A 23,722-nucleotide genomic window follows, 5' to 3' on the forward strand; every position below is an offset into this window, starting at 1 on the left:
TTGAAGCAGTAGAGGTGTGTTCGAAACAGTGTCTCAGCCTTTATCCGTCAGTAAAGTCGTGATTTATTCAGCACTCAATAAAACACAGGATTTATTTACATCTCAGACACCAAGGTATTAAATAGACCTAAGACATATTCCCACTGTACCCCAACAAATATCCCTGTTTGCATTCATAACAGGTTCATTAGTGAAACTCTTTAACTGCAGTTTCACAGTGACTTCATTTGTTATTCTGTGGTTGGTACACTTGTTATGGGCTTGTGTTCCCCTGTCAAGCCAGTACATCATTATCCCTTCACCCAGACTGATTAGCTTTGTTGTACAGAGGCTCTCCTCCAATATGTCTCCCTGTGTAGATGAGCGGACTGGGGAAATGGGGTAGAACAAATGCTGCTAAATGCCACAAGTGTCAGGATGCATCTCTGGAGAATTCTGATACACCTCCCACCATTTTTATGTATAAAAGGCACAACAAAAACTTGACATGCAACCAAATGTTCATGCTCATGTGCCTACTGTTTGCAGTGTAACATACAAAAGAGGTTATTTTCTCTTTTCTTGTGTGCTTGTTCTCTCTAACAATCTAGTTCACATATGAAGAAGCACTCTACATGAAACATAGCTGCGTTCAACCCCGGCACATCTTGATTCTCATGGTGCATCTCTTGAATACGTGCTTGTGGTATCTCAGTGGGAAGCCATTATGCAACCATCACCAATGACACCCTCACTTATTAAATCATGAGTAATAGCTCGAGAAGAAGACCTTATTGTCCACAGAAGGGACATCATGGCGTGGGTTACAGTCCATTGCAGCGAAGAGAGTATGAGTAAGACGGCTGTAGCCTCTATGAAGCCAGAAACATGGACGGTGATTAAACTGCTGGTGGTTGCGTGATCTCATCTGTTCCTGGTAATGCTTGACTCTCAAATCATGTACACTCTGTGCAGTGTCATGTAGCCTGTGGGTGGGTGAGGCATCGACTGGACTTAAAAGCAGCCCAGAATCACCAAGAATAACATCAATGTAGGAAGTTATGTGACCTCTGTGCAGTCAAGCAGAAAAGTAGGAGTGTGGAAGATCATGGTTGTGGATGAGCATCATGCAGGTTCAAATTTAGATCAACTTTATTATCTTGCACGGGAGATTAGTTTGGTGCAGTGCTCAAGAACACTTAACAGAAAAACTTTGTAAGACTATAACACAACCATTTCAAAGCACACTAGATCAGAACATGCACAAAAGAACAATAGAGTTCAATGTAAAAACAGTCAATCAATTTTGGTTAAGAAGTTCAACAGCTTGCTGATAAAGCCTGCATGTTTGAGAGGATTTTGGCTCAAGGAAAACAAAGAGTTCTAGCATCTTTTTCTTTGGTTCGATTCCTTTTTTTTTCCCCGAGTCAGGTTGCTGCTGGGACTACATTTTTGTGAATTGATTGGCTTTATTTTGGTCAACAAATTGTCGTGGTAAGTTGTTGCAGCCTGGCTTGGTAGCCTGTTATCAACAGAACATTTGCAGGGAGCTTAAAGTTCAAGCAACTCTGTGATTTAGTAAATATATTCCCACTGGGTCACTTAGTGAACTGCTTTAACAGCTCAGCAAACCATACACGCTAACACTATTCATATATTTAAAAAAAAGAAAGCTCATACATCTCCATTTGTCTCTCTGTTGTTCTGTTTACATCAACCTCTGACCTACTGTTTACCGCTTGAATCATTTTGTTTCAAAGTTGTTGAGGAGGGAAAATAAAGCTCTTCTGAGCATTAGCAAGCTCATTAGGTTGAGTGAACAATAAGTCCACACATCGACTCTTGTTTCACAACTCATTGGTCTTTATTGGAAGAGTTTGTACTCCTACAGAGCAGGTTGAATAAAAGGTCAGCACTGTCAAGAAGGCTTCTGTTGGTCAGTGACACAAATAGCCCAAACCTGGAAAACATTTGTGCAAAATTTCTTATCCTAAGAGTGAATCCAATATGTGCAGCCATTTCAAAGGTTTAATTGAATTTCGGTGAAAACCTTAAACAAACTATGATTTTTTTCAACTGGTTAACATTCTAGATGTTATACTTGTACCTCTGTATGACCTTAAAAACATTTGGCAGTTTGACCAAGTGTCGGGCTGCCAGTTTGGTTTAGGGTTAGGGTTTCAGCGTGCAGTGACAAATTTTATCACTGAACCCAACCATGTGCAGTTTCAGGCATTGAAACTTTCTGGAGGACTTTGAAACGCGATCACCAAAACAGCTCCTGTAAAACGGACATGCCTCATGGTTCCATCTTTGCCCACAGAGTGTCCTTCCATTTAAGCACATGAATGAAATCTTGATCGGGGGTAGAGTTGTGTCCGTATCATGCATGAATGTGAAGAAAGGGATCCAATAGTATGCAGTGTATTGCGTCAAGCGTTTAAGGTCACTCCAGTTTTTCTTAAAAGATTTTGGAAAGAGTGTTGTGAATTAAACCGTTTAAAAGGAAGTAGAAGGAGATATTTCTTAAACTGATACAATCCAGCTGTAAAAAAAAAAAAAAAAAAAAAAGAATCAGGGTAGAGATAGGGTGAGGAGATCGGATAGTCGGGGGAACCTCAGAGTAGAGAGGACACAGTTCAGCTGATTTGGGCATCTGATGCCTCCTGGATGCTTCCTGTTGGGTTTTTCTTGGCACATCCAACAGGGAGAAGACCCCGTGATAGTCTCCGCCTGGACTCGGAACACCTCAGAATCCCCCTCACTATTTTAACAACCAGTCTGAATGCCTGACTGCTTTCTTTTTTAGCAATTCACCCGTTTTTCCCAGTTAAGCAATTACCGATACCCAAGCTGCATGAAACACCATGTATCCTTCGAGAGAGAAAAAAAAGCCAAGACAAGAAAAGGGGATTTACCAAGTACCCTTCATTCATGCTCTTCTTCTCCTCTCATTCACGCCATTTGCTTCTCTCCTTTTTTTACCTCACATAAACTTCACACACCCATAAGTACGATGGAGTACGAATCAGGCCTTGCACACTGCCCAGTTTTTACTCTGGACGGCAACACTTTGTGACAATGACCAGCCAAGCATGAAGCACCACTTAACCAACTCCCCTCAAGAGAGAGAGGGATGGCATCCGCAAGCTGCTCTTCAATGGTGCGTTCAGGCCTCTGTCGCCTGCCTCAAACAGGTTTCCCCTCATCACAGCCTATAAGATGAGGCACCACAGGGTCAAGACTCCCATTAAATCTGATCCAGGCTCTTTGGGACTTTGTGGGGGTTGTTTTTAAGACGTGCATCATCATTAGCATTCATTAAACCGCAGCGTCTTGACCTTTTTGTTTTCTCCCTTAACATCTTTTACCGAATGACATCAGAGAAGTGACAGATGGGAATGTCAACCAGCAGTTTGTTTACACCTATGCCTCACCAAAATGGGTGCCTAACCCCTGTGAATGTTTTCTTTGTACCTGCAGTGTTTAAAATTCAACTGGTGGAGCAGTAATGAGAACGGCTAAAGTCTCTATAGCATTACCTTCTGTGGTGCGCGGTGTGTGTGTGTGTGTGTGTGTGTGTGTGTGTGTGTGTGCGTGTGCGTGTGTGTGTGCGTGTGCGTGTGCGCGTGCGTGTGTGTGTGCGCGCGTGTGCATTGGCTTGAAACGAAAGACACATTTTCTGTAGCTTCGACTGATTTAATTCAGCAAACAGCACTGAGAGACAGAGAGTGTGGAGGGTGGTGGTGTGTGTGTGTGTGTGTGTGTGTGGGGGGGGGGGGGGCTGGGGGGGAGAGGGGTCAGATATGAAGGCACACGGAAGGAACCTGTAATTACAACATGATTGAGGATGTAAATAAACCCGTTGTCTCTGTAGCATTTTTGGAATAATACCCTGTGCGGCTGCAGAAAAACATTTAACTATTTTAAATAACTTCGCTAAACCCCCTGGACAAGCTAAAGGAGCGCTGCGCGACTGAAAAAAAATATAGAATAGTCCCAATCACAGCCACAAGCTGCTTCTGAGCGTGAGAGGACCGAGCAAAGCTCCGTGCGCTTTTCTCTCCCTCTCCCTCTCCCTCTCTCTCTCTCTTTCTCTTTCTCTCTCTTTGCTCTCCAAAGTCTCTGACACATAGCAGCCATCTGAGAGTGCAGTGGCGAGTTCAGGCGCATTCACTGAGATGTGACCCATGTTGAGAGCGCGCAGCAGCAGCCTTCCTCCAAAATGTGCCCGTGCGACTCACCCGGGTCGAAGCCGGGCTCGAGACCGCCGGGCTCTCTCGCTGAGGCCGGGAAGCTCTTCCTGAAGCACACCACCCTGCATGGCTTAAGACACATCTTCCTCAGCGGCTCCTACCCGCGGAGGGTAGCGTGGCTGCTGGCATTCCTAGCGGCTCTGGCTCTGCTCTTCACCTGGTCCTCGAACAGAGTGCGGTACCTGCTCTCCTCTCCGGTCTACTCCAAGGCGCACATGGTTTACGCGAAGAGGCTCGTTTTCCCCGCCGTCACCATCTGCAACCAGAACCTGCTGCTGCCCCGGCGCATGAAGAAGACGGACATATTCAGCGCGGGGAGGTGGCTTGGACTTTTTGGGAGGAACTGGCAGGTGTCACCCGCAGCGAGAGAGGCGCTTACACCTCTGAGGGGGGAAGGAGGAGAGAGCACGGGGGAAGAGCCGCCTTGGTCACCACTCTCACGGATTTTGGACTTTAACCACTTTCTTCCACCTCCGCGGGAGTCCCAGCCGTCCATGCGGCAGCTGCTGGACCGGCTTGGACACCAGCTGGAGGAGATGCTGCTGTACTGCCGCTACCAGGGAGAGCTGTGCGGGCCGCGCAATTTCAGCACCGTGAGTTGTGTCGCCAAAGTTCAATCCTTTGTTTTTACTCCCCCTCCCCAACAGGTTGATGCAGCTTTTTCAATCTTTAGGGGTGTGCCAGAAGGTGACATGTGCGTAATTGCCTGTCAGAATCCTGTGTGTGTTGCTGGCCACGCAATTAGTTTGCTTTGAACACATGCAATCTTGAGTCTTTGCTCAATGCGCATTCCTCTGCACTGTTGCCTGGAGATGTGCCTCAGTAGTTCAATTATCCATATCTATACCTCATAAAACTGGCACTGTAGACGCTGCTGTAATATTTCCATTCGGTCTTCTGCTGTGTAGTGAGTTTGCAGAGATGTAAATGCATAATTGATTATCAGCTCACCTTATATGTCCATAACATTGCTGTTTTATTCTCTTTAGTTCTCCTGAATTCACTGCCTTTGAAATACAAGAGGCATTGGCAATTTTCACAGCGTCTGTTCCTTCACTCTCCCCGATCTCTCTCTTTCTCTCTCACTTACTTATTTGGTCCCTCTAATTGCATCTGAACCCCCAGATATTGTGAAAATTCTGATTTCCATTTCAATTCCACACCTAACAACATCAGAAGTTGAATAACTGTATCAGGGAATATTGCAAACAGCCAGCGGACTATTTCACTCAGCAGATGGTCTGAAAGGGTCCCTCTCCTGTCGTCCATCACTGCAGGATCAATGTGTGTGTACACTCCCATGCGCACAGGAGACCAATCTGCCTCCTAATGAAGACTTTTGATTCATTTAGCAAAGCTTTACAACATCTCTGTGATGGAAAACAATTAGCTTTGGCCTCACTGATAGACTGTGGCCTTACTGATTGCACGCCGTCATCTCCTGGAGAACAATGTCGAAGCCTGCGTTCTCTTTCCTTGTCCCTCACCTCATTATTACACACACTTGTTTTCAGTTGGGTAGATTTTTCTTCTGGTGTTTGGAACACATTTTGATGCTGGGAGGTCAGTTTTATAGACATTTGCAGCAGGCAAGACTGAGGGTTGTTTTATGTTTTGAGGGAAGTGTTTTAATTTTCAACCGCTTGCATTAGTGGCAGCCTTCAGTCTCTGCTTCATCGAACCGTATCCAGAAGTAATGCATCAAACAGAAGCTTTTTATTTCTTCACAAATTGAAACCCCAATGCATTATGGAACCACAAAACAAGTTATCACAGTCAAACACATTTCCTCCTTCCAATTTCCTGAGGAACATTTCATGTTGTGTGCAGTCTTTTTAAAGAGTGACCAAGCAAAAGCAACCTATTTCACAGATACACATAATGCCAAAGTCTGGTTTTTGGGGATATGTGCCTGGCATAGATAATCGATGATGCCCTGCTTGGCCTCGGGGGCTGGCGAGACGAGCCGTCGACAAGAGTTAGACCAATAGAATCAGTCACACTTGAGAAGTGAGGTGTGGAGGAGGAAGGGGAGTCCGCGCACATAGAAAAGGGTTTCCAGGATGTATTGACTTTAGTGCAAGAAGTCCCCACATGTCGCTGGGTCTCTCTTGAAACTCTATAAAATTGGTCCACTGGCCTCTTAAATCCATCCCTCCCTACATGCAGCTACTCCATCTTTCTTTATCTGAGCTTTAACAACACACACACACACACACACACACACACACACACACACACACACACACACACACACACAATGCTCATCAGGCAGGCCTCTCCTCACTCCAGCATTGATTTTTTTAGTTATAAAATCCATCAGAGAACACGCAGTCAGCCCCTGTCCCTCCTGTACAGCCCTATTGACTGACAGCTTTCCACTCAGGTTTCTTAAGTCTTGCTGGGAAGTCTAAGTGAGGGGTTATTTCCCGTCTTGATCAGAGTAATCAATGCTTTTTTGTAGATATATAGATGAAATGTTACAAGGAAAATCCACTCCAAATCTTTTAGGCCCTACTTAAAAAACGACATCAGTATTTGCATGTGTCACTCGGATATATATGGCCATAATAAAATGTAAGAGGTTGTTAAGTTTCTAACATATAAAACAGTTACCATCAAATGTTTCCTAATGCACACAGTTTGCTAATGCTTCTATTAATCGATGTTTGGGCCATTTGGGAGCAGCACTACGAGTTGTAAAACATATTACTACCTTATAAAGATGCCACATTCACATTTATAGCAGCTGCCTTTTTTTTTTTTTTTTACAATTCTAGCAGACAAAGGGCAACATTAGTGATCTTTAAAGTCATGTTTCTGGCCACCTGATGAAGTTTGTCCTATATTTACTCACTCCCTGTGTTTCCCTTTGCTAACTCAAGGAAACATATGTTGCTCATTCAGTTTTTAAATGCTCCATTTTGTTCACATGTTAGTTGCTAAGTTTATAAATCTGTTATTTGTTGGCTGTTTGGTGGTATTGATTTAAAGAATTGTGAAGTTTTTCATGTAAAACAGCCACCTGCTCTGTTTTGATCACTTTAGCTGAAAGGTGAAACCAAAACAGTGAAGTTGCAGACAGTACGAAACCAAAAGAATGAATGAATTAACCAGAAATCTCTGTAGCTTAGAGTTTTTTTTCAATGCAGGTTTATGCACCTCAAAGGCAAAAATCATATGCTGTAAATATAAATGGATGAAGCCTGAGTGACGTCACCCATCTGTCACTGCGGGGGGTTCTGGAGGCTGGCAGCATCCGCCATGCTGGAATTCCTGTCTCAGCCTAACTTACAGTCAACCTAACGACAGGCTGAGAGCTGGAGGTGAGGCGGGTTTTAGAACTCCTGACAAACCGTGACAACTCGCCCACCTGTCAATCATGTCGGCTACGTGCCTAACTATGGATAACTCGTTCATAAAATCAAAACGGATGCGTTATAAAAAAAATTCACCCTCCATACAGTGTGAGTCTATGAGGACAATAACTAATCAGACCGAGTTCTTTTTGAACCAGGTTGTAAACATGTTCATTTCTGCAGTAAAAACAGGCATTTTGTGGTTTGTATGTGACCGATGGGCTCTTGGAGCCAGCCTAAAGCAGTCCCTCGAAGAACTGCAGGCATTTGCACTTCTGTACTTGCTTCATTGGAGGTTGCCCCTTGGTAAAAATACTCCAATTCTATGTGATCAACCAGCTGTACTGTAGCATCATTAGTCCAAAAAGCCGAACAAGCGTACACCTTTTAGTGAACAGATGTGACTCCTTTGACTCTAGCTGACGGAAGAAAATCTTTCTCTCTTCATTCATTTAACTCACACCTGCTCTCTGACAACTTAGAAGAGTCTTTTTGGAAGCATTCAGTGAAACAGGTGGACAGAATAATCTCCTACAGCATGATAAACTCTGGTAAATATTTCATTTGTAAAAGTTCCTCCCCTCACATTTTGTCACAGACCTTATCAGCGCTTTGCTTAGTCGCTCAACGTTTTATGATCATGAGCAACTCTAGGTCTTCTCTTCTATGTTGGCTTCAAAATTAAAGTTTAAAGTTTTATATTAAAACATGACAGATGCCAAACCAATCATAGCATTTTTCCAGAATAACCGCCTGCCAATAGTGCTAAAAGTATTAAAAACCATTACTAAACTTCCACTAGAGCGAAATGGATATGAGATTTTGTGACTGATGCGGAAGTTTGCTTTAAGCCACCATATTCATCAATAATATGGGGACTGATGAGCAAAATGGAAACAGAATATTTTTTATGGAATATGGCTCAAATGTGTCTAAACAAGTGTTCTCAGGATATTGTTCTTAAACAATGAATTTAATTAAGAACATTTATCATTGTTTTATAATTTACGTGTGAGTCCTGTCTGCTCCACACCTGCTTCAGAAATATCAGTCAGGCTCTGATTTGATCCTCAGAAACCAAAGTCTAAAGTTTGCTTTGGGAGCATTATAATCCCTGTAAAAGTTTCTGTTGCAGGACGAGTGCTTGCCAAAGTGGAAGCTGGGGCATTTAATTTTAGCCACATTTTAAAAAAATATATCTATATACAGTAGCTTCAAAAACCAGAATGTTGTGGGGGGTTTTTTTACAATTAAAAAAGATTGGCTTTTCCAGCTTGAAGAAGATACACTGTGCTATAACTATTTTGTTGTGGAGTTTTGTTGGATTTTTACTCAAGTGTACACTAAGATTTTTTCCTTACGCTGCCAACACTCACTCCCTAGATCAAGTACCATGACAGATAAATTGGAGCACTTTGCTATCCACTCTTACTTTATTGTATGTGTGGACCATAAATTGATTGCATAAAAAACACAGTGAAAACATCAACAATTTTATATTTTTAGCTGACTTGATTCCGTGCCGAGTAAAACCCAGGCTGTCCATTATAGCTGTGTGTGTTTATGTACCTGTCACAACACATCACACCTTTTTGCTTAGATCTGATTTAAAGGAGCGGGGGGGAGGGGGGGGGGGGGAGAAAGTGGTTCCTTGGCAACTTTAGGGAACAGCTTGTGCATCCCTGTCACTTTGTCTTGTGAAGGATAGCCGAGAGCCATCTCAACAGTGTCGGGCTGTCTTTCTGTGAATTATTAATTGAAGAGAGAGGAGCTGACATTTTTACACCCCGCAAGAACTGAAGAGGGTGATGTCTCTTTCTGTGTTTTCCCTCTTAAGTGGGGTCGACTTAAATATTTAATATCCGCAACACATTAAGAAGATGAAGTCATTTTTAATGTAATGTGTAGGGCTTGGTGTTGAGCAATATCTCTTTAGAAGGGCTCCTAAGGGAACACAAATGAATGCTCACTGCTAATGCTAAATGCATTTGGGCAACACAGTTGACTTGTATTAGCCATTTGAAGCTGCTCCCCTTTGATTTATAATCAGTTCCTTTCTGTTTTAAGTTAAAGGATTTGTTGATGCATTGATCAGGGTTTCTGTTCTCTTCCTACATGATGCATAACTCCTCCTGAATCGACAAGATGTATTTGGGAAAATGTTCCTCTGGAGAAACACTGCAGTCATCATGGAATAAGACAGACAGGCTGCTCTATAGACAGACGTGAAGAAGAAACCATGTTGAGACTCGGCACAAAAAAATCTCAAAGCCACACAACACAATGAAGATCCTGACTCCCCAAGGTCAGCAGCGGCACCCACTGCTGCTGCTGCTGCTCTTCACTCACCACAGCCAGAACAATCTCCTGGTTACCACAGCAACTCTGACTACAGGCCTGCTGTAGTAAATTACCACATTATCAACCAATACACAGATGGAGAGCAGGGGCGGCTGCACAAAAGCACGCAGAATAATGTACACACACACACACACACACACACACACACACACACTCACGCACGCACAATCTTCCATGTAAGCATGCTCATTCATATTCTAATTGAGTTGTGAGTGTGTGAATTAGCCTTTTATACAATCACTAATGATCGTTCTTATCACTGTTTTCTTCTCTTGATTTGAATCTGCCAACCAACTGCTCTCTTTTTTCTGACTCCTCAGCCTTTTCTCCTAAAAATAATCAATCTTGGTGAACCCTAAAATGGTTAACCTTTAAAGAAATGACAAACAAAGATGATTTCTATTCAGTTTTTTTTTATTATATATTTACATATTTGCCTTTTGCTGCATCTCATGTCATGGGGAAAATGTGTCCGTACCAAAGTCTCAAACTATCAGAAAATTACTTTATGTTTTTTTGCTTGTGGTGCCATGTTTAGCCTTAGATTTCCCTGCCCGATGTTCCAAAGAGTTATGATTACAAAAGATCTGATTACGGAGAAAGGCGACTCCCAGGACTAAGATGGATTTCATGGGAAATGTTGCTGATGTTGTTCATCCACGCTCTAGATTCACAGCACATATGCAGGCGTTTTCAGGCACCGATTTTGACTCAGTTTTGCCACTTGCACACTCAAAAGGTCGGATCTCGTACTGTGTCAGAATCTCAGAAGGTTATTTATTACATATTCACCACTTTGGTGTCTTAAAAGCTCCCACTGTATAACTGCATACTGGGAGGCAATTCATCGTGATTCATGCTGCATTCTGTCCTACACACTTCACTGAACAGGATTCATATTATAGTTGATTTTTTGTCCCTTTTTCAGACACTGCTGGACTTTTTTTTTCCAGCTCTGTGAAAGTGGTGTTTGTGACATTTTACTGATTTGTCATCAAGCGCTAATGTCTGACTCATACTATGTATGAATGTAATCAACGCCTTCTTATGTGTTCCCAAGGTCGTCTGAATACAGAAATAAGCTTAAACTTTCTCGTGCAGAAAATACCCTTTTGTACAGTCTCTCTCTGTATTTGTAGTAGATGTAGTCATTTGTACAGCTATCTTAATAATGATAAAAATGTATCAGAACACAGACAAAGAGAGGAGCACATGACGAAGGAGACATATTTCAGTTATTACCTTTTTCTGCCTAGTGTCATTTCTTCTTCATGCACAGCTCCTCCACTTCCTTATTCCATTTCCTCCTATGAACGTCAAAATGCTGAAGGTTAATAATAACTTAATTGTGAGCGAGGATGCTTTGATACAGGGCGCACAGTCATGTTTCTTGATGAAAAAGAAAAAAAAAGCAGGAGAACGTTTTCTTTTGGATGCTGGCCATGGCTTTCCATTTCCTAATGTCTGTGATTTAATTATACATCCATTAGTTCACTGGCAATCACGTCTTTGCCAACAGGTCTCTGCTTCCTGCTTGTGTCTATGCTGCTGATGCTGCTATAAGTTATAAATACTTGCACAAACAGAGACAGCACAAACTCCAGGAATGTAATCTGAGTGCCTGTAGAGTTAGGATTTGACTGGAGTGAGGCGTATTCATTGAACTCTGAGTTCCATCTGCAGAATTGTGTCAGAACTGAGGAGATGAAAGTGGAACCAGAGCGTGTTGAGCTGCCTTGATCTGTCCTTCTTCTCTTCCAGAAGCTTTCAATCCAAATTTGAAGGCGAGTACTCCCAGTGATCATTTGATTCAGGCTGAATTAATTTTGACCAAAAATATAAAACATTCACTGGCTTTAGCTTCTTGAAATGGAGTGGGGTTTTTTGTCCTTTTGATTAAATTCGAAGTCTAATTGACAACAAAGTGTTTGTTTACCTTTCTATCGATTGACTTATTGATTATTCACTGAACTGTAACAGTCTGCATGTGGAGAAAAAAAACTTGAGTCGCTCTCTGCAGGATCCACATTGTTGTCAGCAGTGATTGTTGTTGTTTGTAAGATTTCTCAGGCACAGCATAGTCCTCTCAGAAATACAAGTCATGTCACATTCACTCAAGCTCTCACTGTATCATGCAGCACTGAGAGGGCTGATGGGGGGCTCAGTTTGTCAGCGGCATCTCAACAGAAAAGACTCTGAAGTCTGAGTAGGAAAGCATCACAAGAACTGGTTACTGCTCAGTACTGGTTTGGTCTTACTCTTCACCTCAAAATCATTAAGTGGGTACAGCTTGAAACAGAGATTTTACCATTGGGCCAGACTTGGTTTAAGAATGAGATGCAGGGGGCGCTGGATAGCCTGGCAGTTATGTCATGCACCACATGGGTTTGAATCCGACCTCTGCCCTTTGCTGCATGTCATCCCTTTGCACTCTCCTCCCAAAATTTCCTGTCTCTCTTCAGCTAAATAATAAAGGAAAAAATGGCCCGAAAAAAAAAAAGGAATGTGATGCAGATCTGTCATCTTGTTGTGACCATGCTAAGCTAATGTCTCTGTATTTGTCTCTGTGTGTATTCCAGATATTCACACGCTATGGGAAGTGCTACACCTTTAATTCTGGCCAAGATGGGCGACCCCTCCTGGTGACGATGAAGGGCGGGATGGGGAACGGCCTGGAGCTGATGTTGGACATCCAGCAGGATGAATACCTTCCTGTATGGGGAGAGACTGGTAAGCTTTCCTGGATGATACATCACATACAAACATCCTATTCCCACTTCTTAAGACCTCAGCTAAAACCCATTAGGTTGGTGTTTCTGTTTGCCCTTAAGCGGGGACTTGAAGAAATTGGAAACAGATTTCATTAAATCAACAAAACACCAAAGTAGCTTGTTTATTTTCAGTGCTTTAAGAAATCTCAGAGGGAAAAATATCTTTTAGAATCCTCTTTAATCCCTCAGATAGAGTCTGGACTCATTGCAGGTGCTTTTGATCCATGCCCATGTGCACACTTTAGACCACATGGGTTAAAAATTGATTAATTCGTAGCAGATTTCTGCTGAGGTATGCATCTGATTAAATGAAATTCTTTATAACCTTTCATAAATTATGAATGATGATCCTGAAAAATTCCCCCTCTGATCATATGAAATGCACCCGCTGTGTCCACCAGATATTATCGACTAAACTGTATTAAAGACAGATGGCTATTGATCTGGAAAATATGATTTCATTTGAGTATAATTGCATCACTTGTCAAACAGGCTTCTAGTCCACATGAATCAAAAGAGAGCAGAATCATTTGCCTGATATAAAATCAATTAATGCCACAGGATCTTCCCTTCTGAGCTGACCCTTCATCAACACAGAGTCCTCTCTGTGTGTTTCGCAGAGAGACCCTGCTACTTAATTTTAATGCAGCGACATATGCTGCAGTGTGTTTTTATCAATATTTTATCTGTGCAGAAAAAATGAATGTAAAGAGGCAGCTTGGTGTGGCCACAGAAACACTGTGATAGTAATTAAACATGTAGCAAAAAGATGTTATGTGACTAACATATTTAAATATGAATCTCCACTTCTCCAGGCCTAAATGTTTTATTTATAATGATGCGTTACGCATTTTATGTAAGATTATTTAATGATTTAATACTTTTAAAAGAGGGGGTTTGGTGGAAACTAAAGGGTTCTGTTGCCACGATCACTCATTGTTATATACTATGATGTTAGTTTTTGATGTTTATTTACTCTACATTCTTTTTAATCACTTTGCATTCTGTGCATTACCTTCTGTATTTTTAGATTGCAGGTGTCAGTATATTTTGATAGCAGTGCTAAACAGCTGTGAAACGACAACAAAAGCGTTGAAAAACCAACAACATACTATTGTCTTAAATCCTGGAGACATATCAACCACCCATTGCCCTAAATCCCTGATATAATACCGTCATTGTTTTTCAAAAACCTGGAGCTTTTGTCTCAGAGTATAATGCAGATTGCCCATTAATTAGTCCTATATTAACAGCCTTTAGCAGCAGGCTGTTTAATCTGGTTAAATGCCGTGCAATGCATAATGTGCTAGTTCAAACACCTGCGGCCTCATTTTTCAAAGCGTGCATGTTCCCAGCGTTGGATCTGTCTGCAAGAACAAGAAGATGGGTATTTATCAAACATGTGCATGCACAAATTAACACAAAGAACAACTAAGTATATCACATGATTATTCATGAAACATCAGCAGTAAAGTCAAATTGAGAGATTTCTAAAAAATATATATATATATCTATATATATATAGATATATATATATATATATGTATAAAGGCAAATACAAGTAATAAGAAAATAAGAAAATATACAACTGGTAGGTCTCAAAAGGCAGTTAAGGCTCTAAAGCAAAACAATTAAAGAAAAAGAAAAACATAACAAAAAAGTCTGCAAGCTAATGGCTATAATATAAAAGTAAAGAAGACAACATCACATCACAGGTTATAAAAACAGAAATCAAGATAAAAAGGGGTGAAATCAAAGAAAGCTGGAAATATATATAAATATGTGTTCTGTTTCTCATATTGTGCATTACGACTTCTAACAAGTTGGTCATTACCAGAGAATGCAGAGATCAGACATTGGCTTGATGTGCAGGACAAAAAGATCTTACCCCAGCTATCACCCTGAATACTGTTTCCTCCATGAATGTGTTGCAGCAGTCTACCTGAGATCACCACAGTTGTAAAGGAAAATGACATTAAATCAAAAATTCTTCCTTTCACAGTTTAACAAGTTGAAGGCAGGGTTAGTCATTTCCTCCAGATACACTTTTTAAGATTTTGGTTAAAACTGTCTTAAGGTCGACAGACAACGGAGCTTGTGCATGTAAGTGAGGGGCGTGGCTTTTGAGGGAGCACTGAGGGGAGGGGGTGGGTGCAGACGGAGCACTGAGGGAATGCCACTTTCAAAATCATGATAGTTTTAGAAAATTACCAACCCTGCCTTTAATTAAAAACACATACATAACCAGGACAGCTTACAATGACAAAATAAAGATTTGCTTTCAAAATAGATATTGGGCAGGGTATTACTTTATGAATTTGATCTTAATTACCTATTAAAGGTTATATTTGTTATTAGTTTTAACCATTAATTTTGTCAAATGCTATTAACAGAATCTGTGGATCTTATATGAAGCAACAAGTGCTTAGTGATGCAGGGCTTGAGAAAGAAGTTGAAGTGGTGGCATCAAAGGAATACATTTTCTGTGAAAGAAGAAGTTATGACCTTCAAAAAGAAGTCTTCAGGAGCTTGTCTGTATTTTCATGATTAGAACCGTGTACACCTGAGGGTTTCATTGTGAAAACACATTCTAAGGTACAAGAAGAAATTGATGAATCTGACTCTATATGAAGAAATTAATATATGAATGCTTTAGGCACAAAGCCTTTATTACACAGAGGTTACTGCCATATAGGACGACAATCAATGCAATTGTCACTCTGCATATATGGATTATCACTTTTAGTTTAACAGGCAGTTAGGCATAGTTTTGACTTCACCTGGCCTGTATGTGTTTGGACTGTGGGAGGAAACAGACAGAGGAAACCCAGACGGACATTAAGAGAACAAATACGCTGTCTCTGAAAACAATTACTTTCATACTAAGTGTGATGTCATATTGAGTTTGTAGTTTGTTCATATCATGCGATGTTGTGTATGGAGAACGGCCAACATTTTTAAGCATGATAGGGAAGCTCACTTGTCATACTCAATCGGTATTCATTTAACACAGAGAGGATGTAGATCAGAATGTTGCTAACTAAATGTCAAGTTAGTGTGCAGTTTATACTGTTTGAGTATGTAGTAGGCAGGACTTTAATATGTGGTTTCACACACAGACAGAAACTCCTCACAGAAATAACAAACCTGCCGGGTGTTTCAAGCCCTTGATGTGAGGCAACAGTTGCAAACACTGCAGCCCTGTCCTGATTTGATAACAAAACAAGAGAGCTGACTACAAAATTAAAAAGAGAAATCTTACATGGGCAGATGTGATGATGACATTTCATCAAATTTGAACTTCTGCTTTCAGTAAAAAGACTATTGTGGGAGCGCCAACGGCCTAGCGGTTATGTTGCATGCCCCATGTACGGAGGCTGTGGTCCTCGTTGAAGCCACTGTGGGTTTCGGATCAGATCACGGCCTTCGGCTGCATGTCATCCCCACTCTCTCATCCCTGCGGTTCCTGTCTCTCTTCAGCTGTCCTATCTAAAGGAGGCAAAAAGGCCCAAAAAATAACAACTATTATTGGGAGTTAAAAACAAAAGATACAGTATTTCCCCCAGGTCATGTAAACTTTTTTTTTAACATATTTTCCAGTTTAATTCTTCATATTTGGAATTATGTCACACCAAAACTCAGGCTGATCTTAATAACTTTGATGCACCTACATGTCTATATTAAATGTGTATATTGTAGAGTATGATCACATTTAGGTTGAAACCAAATTTGAGCCCTCATATCAATGTTTTCATCTCCATATGGGTGACAGATGGCAATGGCAAATTAAAGATGACTTGTGCTTTTGCAGTCAGAAGTTTGGACACTTCTCGTGTCTATCTGCGGCTCTGAGCCTCTAGCATTTGACTTGGCAGCACAGGAAAACAGCTTCAAATCCTGTCTCAGAAGAGCGATGTGTAACAGTTAAAGTCTGTCGCTCTTTGTCGCAGCTCTCATGCTGAAATCCAGCCGCATCCCTGAGCTCTTTAATGGAAAACAGAGAGAAAGCCTGGTACTTAGAAGACGATGCCAAGTGACAAGCTGGAAGAAAGGCGGCGGGAAACAGACATCCTAGTTTATCCCAGAGCCAGTGCTCAGAGGATCTAAATCTCTTGAATCTAGCCTGCCATCACCATGATAAGCAGCTCCAGTTCTCTGCTAATGTGAAAGAAATATGTTTGCACTACTACAGGTCTGAGGCGCCGTGTCATTGTGATGTCCCTCCTCCCCCCATTCTCAGTATCAAAGAAGCCAATCTACTTCATTTAAAATCTATACAGCAGAGTGCTGTAGCGAAGGAAACTGTCAGCTGTATTGATTTTCCTTTTATCCTCAACATCATTTATTTATTAATTTATCCTTCCACTTTCATTTCCCCCTGCAGGAAATACGGCTCCTGTGGGGTACTTATTGTCACACACCTGCCTACTTAGGAGGTCCATCTTCTTTATCCTCTCACTCCTTATCCCAGCTTTTGTTAACTCCCACAAGACCACAGTGTGATTGTCAACCTCAGGAATCCAAAGGAGAAACTGATGAATAAGCAGTTACTCTATTGGAAGGATGTTTTAAAAATAGGACTTAAAGTGAACAGTAAAGTGTTTATTTTATTGTTTTTTGTTTTTGATTCAAGTTTAGTATCCGGTATGTTTTATCCCTCTCTGGCTGGAACATGTTCCTCTGCAGCAAAGCTTGTTCTCCATTTCATTAGTTACAACTGCTGCCGGCTAGACCCAGTAGGCTGGTGTGTGCATACAAATCATCGTCCCTGTTGTAAATGTCCTAACCTCTTCTTGTCAACAGACGAGACATCGTTTGAAGCGGGGATCAAAGTTCAGATCCACACCCAGGATGAGCCGCCGTTCATTGATCAGCTGGGCTTTGGAGTGGCGCCGGGGTTTCAGACCTTCGTCTCCTGTCAGGAACAACGGGTATGGCTTGGAAATGATGACAGTAATCACACAGAAAAATGTATTGCAGCACATTACGTCAGAGAGAATATTGGATTGAAATGTAATTTTCAGCAAGCAATATTTACTTAAGATAAGATAATAATTTATTCATCCCCAGTGGGGAAATTCAAAGTACTTGCACTGTTTATAGGGTATAAGGACAAAATGAACCATCCCCAGCTTGATAGTAATAATGATTAATTCTATTTATAGAGCAAAAAATGATGTAATCCAAATTCACTTGGTTGGTTCTGCATAGAAAGCCTGTTAATTAGAAAAAAACAATTTATGAAAACAAAGTTAATGAAATTCAAAAAGTAGGCTGCTCCAGAGTTTGTTCCCCTCACAGTAAATACTCACCCCCCCCTTTCCTTTAGTTTAAAGTTCAGATTAGGGGAATGCTAGCAGAGCACAGTATTGATTCAAGATCTCAGGTAACATGCAGGTACTTATAAGCCAGGATGAGCATGGAGTGATTAAAAAGTAAAACTTACGTAATAATAAAGATTTATAGTGGACAAAAAAGAGGACTGAACTGTGAATAAAATGTCTTAATGGAGGGTGCCAGCTTATCAAGTGTATCATTAACTACACTGAGATTTAACTGTGCTGATTTTATGGAGACATAAAGTTGTGTGTCATCTGCATAGCAATGAAAAGAAATTATATTTCCTATTAGTCAGCCAAACTGCTTTGAGCCTTTTATAACTAAATTGGCAATATTAGTTTTTGTTTTCATGTGTTTGTAATGGCCTTGTATATATATACACCCAAGACATGCACAGAAGGAAGCTGGCTGGTGGAACCACCAAATTGGCACCGCGCCCCCTCTTATAACCGAAGCACACATTTAACTTAGAAGTTCCCTCAGGTAGATAACAGTCCACAGCAAATCAGATTATTGTGTCAGTTCAGAGCAGACACCATGGACAGTTCAATAACTGTGCTGTTAGTTTGTCTAACCTTTCCTCCTCTACTCTGCTAATCCGGGACAGAACACTGCATCTGTCTACAGAACATCATGGTGTTACATCCGATCTTTTATTCCATCAATTGACTAATAAAAACAAAACTACTCAGAAGAAATTAAAACTTTGACATGAAATATAATTAGATAATTTAAATGACAACAGAATCCAGGTTTGACAAAACAGCATCATGTACTTGAACCTTTTAGATTGACACCCATGTCCCATCTGTTAACAGAGAGGAGGCTTGCTTTATGACCTGTACTGCAGACAGTCAGCAGGGGGGCTCTAAATAATTTGGCTTCTCTCCCAGGCAGCTGTTGATCCGTCCATCTTTATATACAGTTTATGGTGTATACCCATAGAATTCACTGAATAAATAGTACTTGCTTCAATTCCTTTCAGTCTTCACACAATTGCTAGTTTTCTAGTCTTCAAAGGAAAGTTAATAAAGGATGTTATATGCCGCTCAGTTACATTTTTGGTTAATCCTTAAAGCTCTTGTATATTAGTTGTTTTAAGTAAATAAACACGTTTTTGACCCTCTCTATGCCACCTGCTCAACTCTCATACAGCCGAGCAGAACTTTTCTAGAGGTCTGTATTTCTCTCTGCAGTTGGTGGTTTATAAGCTGGTATCAACACAAACATTTGGAAAAATCCATATGTAGTTTAAAACAAACATAAACCCATGAAGGGGCTTACCCCATCCTTGTTCTGTTCTCCGAACACTGGGAGTGTTTCAGGGCTTATACCATCAGAAGTCCTGCATGGCCCAGTTGACCCTGTCTGGGTTGATCAAGCTCTGGCTCACATCCCAGTAGCCCTCTCACTGCAGATCCCTCCTCTTGATCTACAACCATCTGGAGGATCTTTCTGCTGCATCCTGATGCCTCTGCCCTGAACCCACCACTCCCACCAAACTGAGAGCTTAACTGAAACCGGCCAGTCAGAATCTCAATCATTTGAAATTCAAACAGTGAGCACCAGCTGTTCAGTTGGACCGCTTATTAGAGACCATCTCTGTTGGTTTACCAGTGTAAAACCACATGAGACACAATTGGGATGTATTTAAAGCTGCACTTAGTGATATTTTCCCATGAATATTGAATCTAATAACTCCCCGAAATCTAAAAAGGGTGGCTACATCTGAAACTACTAATGACTGCCTCCTAACTTTCTTTTCCACACAGATTTAAGCCTTTTCCTTCACACACACACACACACACACACACACACACACACACACACACACACACACACACACATGCCGCATGGTCCTTTAACAGTGGAAGTAGTGCCATTATATGTTGATGTATTCCTCTATGACCTTAAAAGGATTTTTCTTATACACATAGTTTAACCTCCCTGTGATTGACTGGCGACCTTGCCAGGTATTAACCTGCCCCTTGCCCAGTGACGGCTAGGATTGGCTCCAACCCCAAGTGCATGGAGTTAATATTACTAATAGAAGAACTCATTTTCAAAGCAGGACTTGGGGCACCAGATAACCTGGCAGTTATGTTGCGCATCCCATTTATGGAGGCTTAAGTCGTGGCCGCAGGTTCACTCCTTATCTCTCTAGAGCTGCCCTATCCAATAAAGGCAAAGATTCCTGCAAAAAATATATATATTTATTTTTAAAAAGTAGGATTTGTATTAGTTGAGGAGTATTGTTTTATTAGTATTTTCATTAAAGTAAACAGCAAATGTTTTCCTGGTATTCTCTATGATCACTGAGCATGGTCCTCTGTGATTAAGCCATGCAGGAGAGTTTTTTATTTGTAACTGGCCTCGTTCAAGGCTCTGTTGGGAGTTGAAACGAGGCGTCCCACATGGTAGGCTCTGCGCTCTCAGCACTTTGCTGTGTTTTGAAGGTACAAATTATTTTATTTTTTTTGCTTTCACACAAAAAAAGGTTAAAGACACAGTGTTAGCTGGGAATCAATCCTGTTTTTCACATAGAAGGCAAGGCAGGAAGTCAGACCCATAAATGACGTCAAAGTCGTAAAGGACAGTTAGTTCTTATTCTTCCTTAAAGTCACTGAGGTTAAAGAAGCTGGTAATAAATGACCGAGCCGTCAGTGTTAGGGCAAGTACCTCATTTATAACAATCCCAGCTTGAGTCTTTGTGCAGCTCTCATTGTCACACACTCAGAGCCTAAACAGTAATATATAAACACAAACTTTCTCAGCTTGTAGAAGTCTTTCATGCTCAGTTAAATGAGCTAGGTTATTCCACTTTGCTCTGAATAATTGTGCATGTGTGATAGGGAGCGTACAGCCAGACAAATCACACACTCTTGCCCCTAATATGCTACAGAAGCATGCATAATGAATGGAGGAGAGAAGGGGATGGATTTTGGAGTGATCTCAGTCCTTCCACGTCCACCCTACTACTGAGTGTGATCCAGTGTCGGCGGGCTGCAGCGAGACTTTGCATGCTGCAAATGTCGCGTCTGCAGGAAACTGTCCCTCTTTGTTTTCCTCTATTTCTCCCCAGCGCTCTCTTTCTTTTTCTTCCCCTGCATACATTTCAATTCATCCAATACAGTTCCACTCTCTTTGATACTGTCTCCTCCCCATCTCTGGCTACTGCTCTGTCTGTCTGTCTGTGTTTGTTTATTATTTCTATGGCTGGCAGGCTCACTCCTCATTAATCTAATGCAGTTTGCTCAAATTCATTCAGTTCCTTTCTTCATCAGTCCTGCAGTGTAAAACTGTTCGGACTCCTTTCAGCCGGCCAAACTGTCACTCACTGAGATCCTACAAAAGAAAAAATCTGCAATTTCCTCCTACTTAACATGAAAAGCAACAACTTTAAAAATGTTCCATCTCTTCTGACGTCAGAATCTTGCTGACTCGCCTTTTCGTTTGTCAATGAAAAGGGGGAAATAAGTCCACCAACTTAACATGACTTGTTTTCTTCTTCATGGTCGTTAAACAGCTAACAGCACAGCTAACAGCACAGCTAGCGTGTCCTGAAATCTTTCATGCCAGACCTACTTCCCTCCACATTTGCAGAATTAAAGCTTAAGCACAAGTTAAACCAATGGGAAGTAATGTTGCCACAAGGTGGATCAGGATGGCTGAGTGGAGCTTTTGAAAATGAAGAAGAGAAATCCAATAGAAGAACTCTGAGCGTAACAGAGCCATTTCCTATTCATACAGCTCCTCCAAAAGGTCAAGCCCAATTGAGGAGGTGAGAAGACATACAAGCACCTATTATTGATTTTCATATTTTACCAAGCTCTGATAGTTTTTATGTTTTGTTTGACTTTGTGGAAACATCCTTGATGTGAAAATAAGCAGGGGAATCATCACAGCCTCCAGATTAGGCTCCTGTGTGCTGTATGTGTCTCAATACTGTATGTGCATGTTGAACACCTCGGGTTATTAGTAACCAAATCCAGTGCGTGGCACGACACACGTGGCTGCATCTTGCACTCCGGCACAGATCCTAAAGTGCAGGTCCCTAAATCATAACTGGGACCTTTAATTTATTGCTGTGTGAGCACTCAGTGATGCACTGTTTGGACTGATGAGACGGAAACACACGGGCTGCTTTATAGCTTCCCACCTCATTTAATACAACAAATTGGGACCCTTTTTTTTCTTAAGGCAGCTAAAATGTAAATGGACACAGCTGATATGTTAATATGAAATGCAAATACGCACTCTCCTGGAGCGATTTAGGTCTACTTTTACCACAAGGTGCAGTGTGGTTTAACCCTAGGTTGAAACAAGAATCAATTACGGCTTGTTTCGGAGTTGAAGGGATATATGTTTTTACATTTTTATGTTCTATAGAGGCTGTAATTATAGAGGCCAGGAACTAGTGGTGCCTAGTGTTGTTGTCTCTCTTATGGTCAAGCAATTTTGTGCCACAAGAATATGCCCGAATAGGAAATAACTTTTAGGTCTATTGTCATGCAGTGGGATTTTGGTTACATGCCTGAAATACAGTGTGCAGTTAAGACAAACTTAAAGCTCCTATGATGAACTTTTTATTTTACTGATCTTGGCGCCCCCTTGTGGACAAAGCAGGACAGCTCATCTCTTTGTTGATTTTGTCCCGTACATGTCTCATACTGCTTTCTTGTACCAGTTACTATGAGTAACCCTTACTCAGATGTTAGGCATGAATCATAACATTATATAAATAGTCTTGTTGCTGATGGTTTGCTTATGTAGCTCACAAAGAGGCATCTCTTTAAAAGTCAGTGTGTTTCATAACCAGCTGATTACTCCTCACAGGGGCTTTAAGAGATTTGTGCAATACATTTGAATCACATAAATAGTAACATGAAGTGTAAATGTGTTGGTTTTTTATACATGAGAGGCTTTGCTATTTTTGTTAATAGTCAGTGTGTCCTGCAATTCACATTAGTTCTCACAGCTAGCTGCATCTATCATCAATGCATGAGCAAAGGGACCACTAAGAGTTTTCATATTTGGTGAGTGTGAGAAAATTCACAGAAGAACTTGCTCAAGCAAGTTGGATGATAGTAAAGTGAGAATAAGTGGGATTACAAACCAATAAAGAATGCACATACACTTAGTCACAGTTGTAACTTTTCAATAGAATTAAATACACGCTTGAGTGCAGTGCAAAGGATTCACAGAGCACAGTGTGAAAGACTGAGTTGTGACCTGATGGCCTGAGGGAAGAAGCTTTCTCTGAGTCTTTCATGTGGCTGCAGCGATGTCCACATCTCTACTTTTATACTTTATTGCTAGAAAATGTACATTGTCAATACAAGGAACATGGTTCCACACTTTTGTGCTGCAGCAGAGCTGTTTAGAGCACAAATTACAACATCAACATCTGTACTGTGCTGATACTATTCAGCTCCTGCATGAGGGGCAATACAATGAAAGGCAGACAGGGAGAATAGGAACAGGAGAAGCATAGGAGAGATGCATCAGGCACCACTATGCAGATGCATTCAGGAAGGAAGATTCATTTTCTGTGCCAAATTCAACAGAGTAACTAGTTTATCATCATATTGACAGAGAGTACAAGGTCAAATGAGCGGATTAACAGGGCACCAGAGAGGGTTTTCAGTAGACAGCA

General features: G+C 41.2%; 1 protein-coding gene across 4 annotated transcripts in view; it reads left to right on the top strand.

Moving 5' to 3' along the window:
* Positions 1–23,722, top strand: part of asic1b (acid-sensing (proton-gated) ion channel 1b) — a 171,450-nt gene that overhangs the window by 136,351 nt on the left and 11,377 nt on the right. For 3 of the 4 annotated variants that reach the window (XM_061043334.1, XM_061043333.1, XM_061043331.1), the window contains 2 exons: positions 12,535–12,685; positions 17,530–17,657. In XM_061043334.1, coding sequence (XP_060899317.1) covers positions 12,535–12,685; positions 17,530–17,657 — 279 coding nt within the window. Of the gene's footprint in view, positions 1–3,811; positions 4,829–12,534; positions 12,686–17,529; positions 17,658–23,722 lie in introns of those variants that run through there. The other variant, XM_061043332.1, reaches the window with a different exon arrangement.

This window comes from Labrus mixtus, chromosome 7 (assembly GCF_963584025.1).
Source record: "Labrus mixtus chromosome 7, fLabMix1.1, whole genome shotgun sequence".
Classification (NCBI taxonomy): domain Eukaryota; kingdom Metazoa; phylum Chordata; class Actinopteri; order Labriformes; family Labridae; genus Labrus; species Labrus mixtus.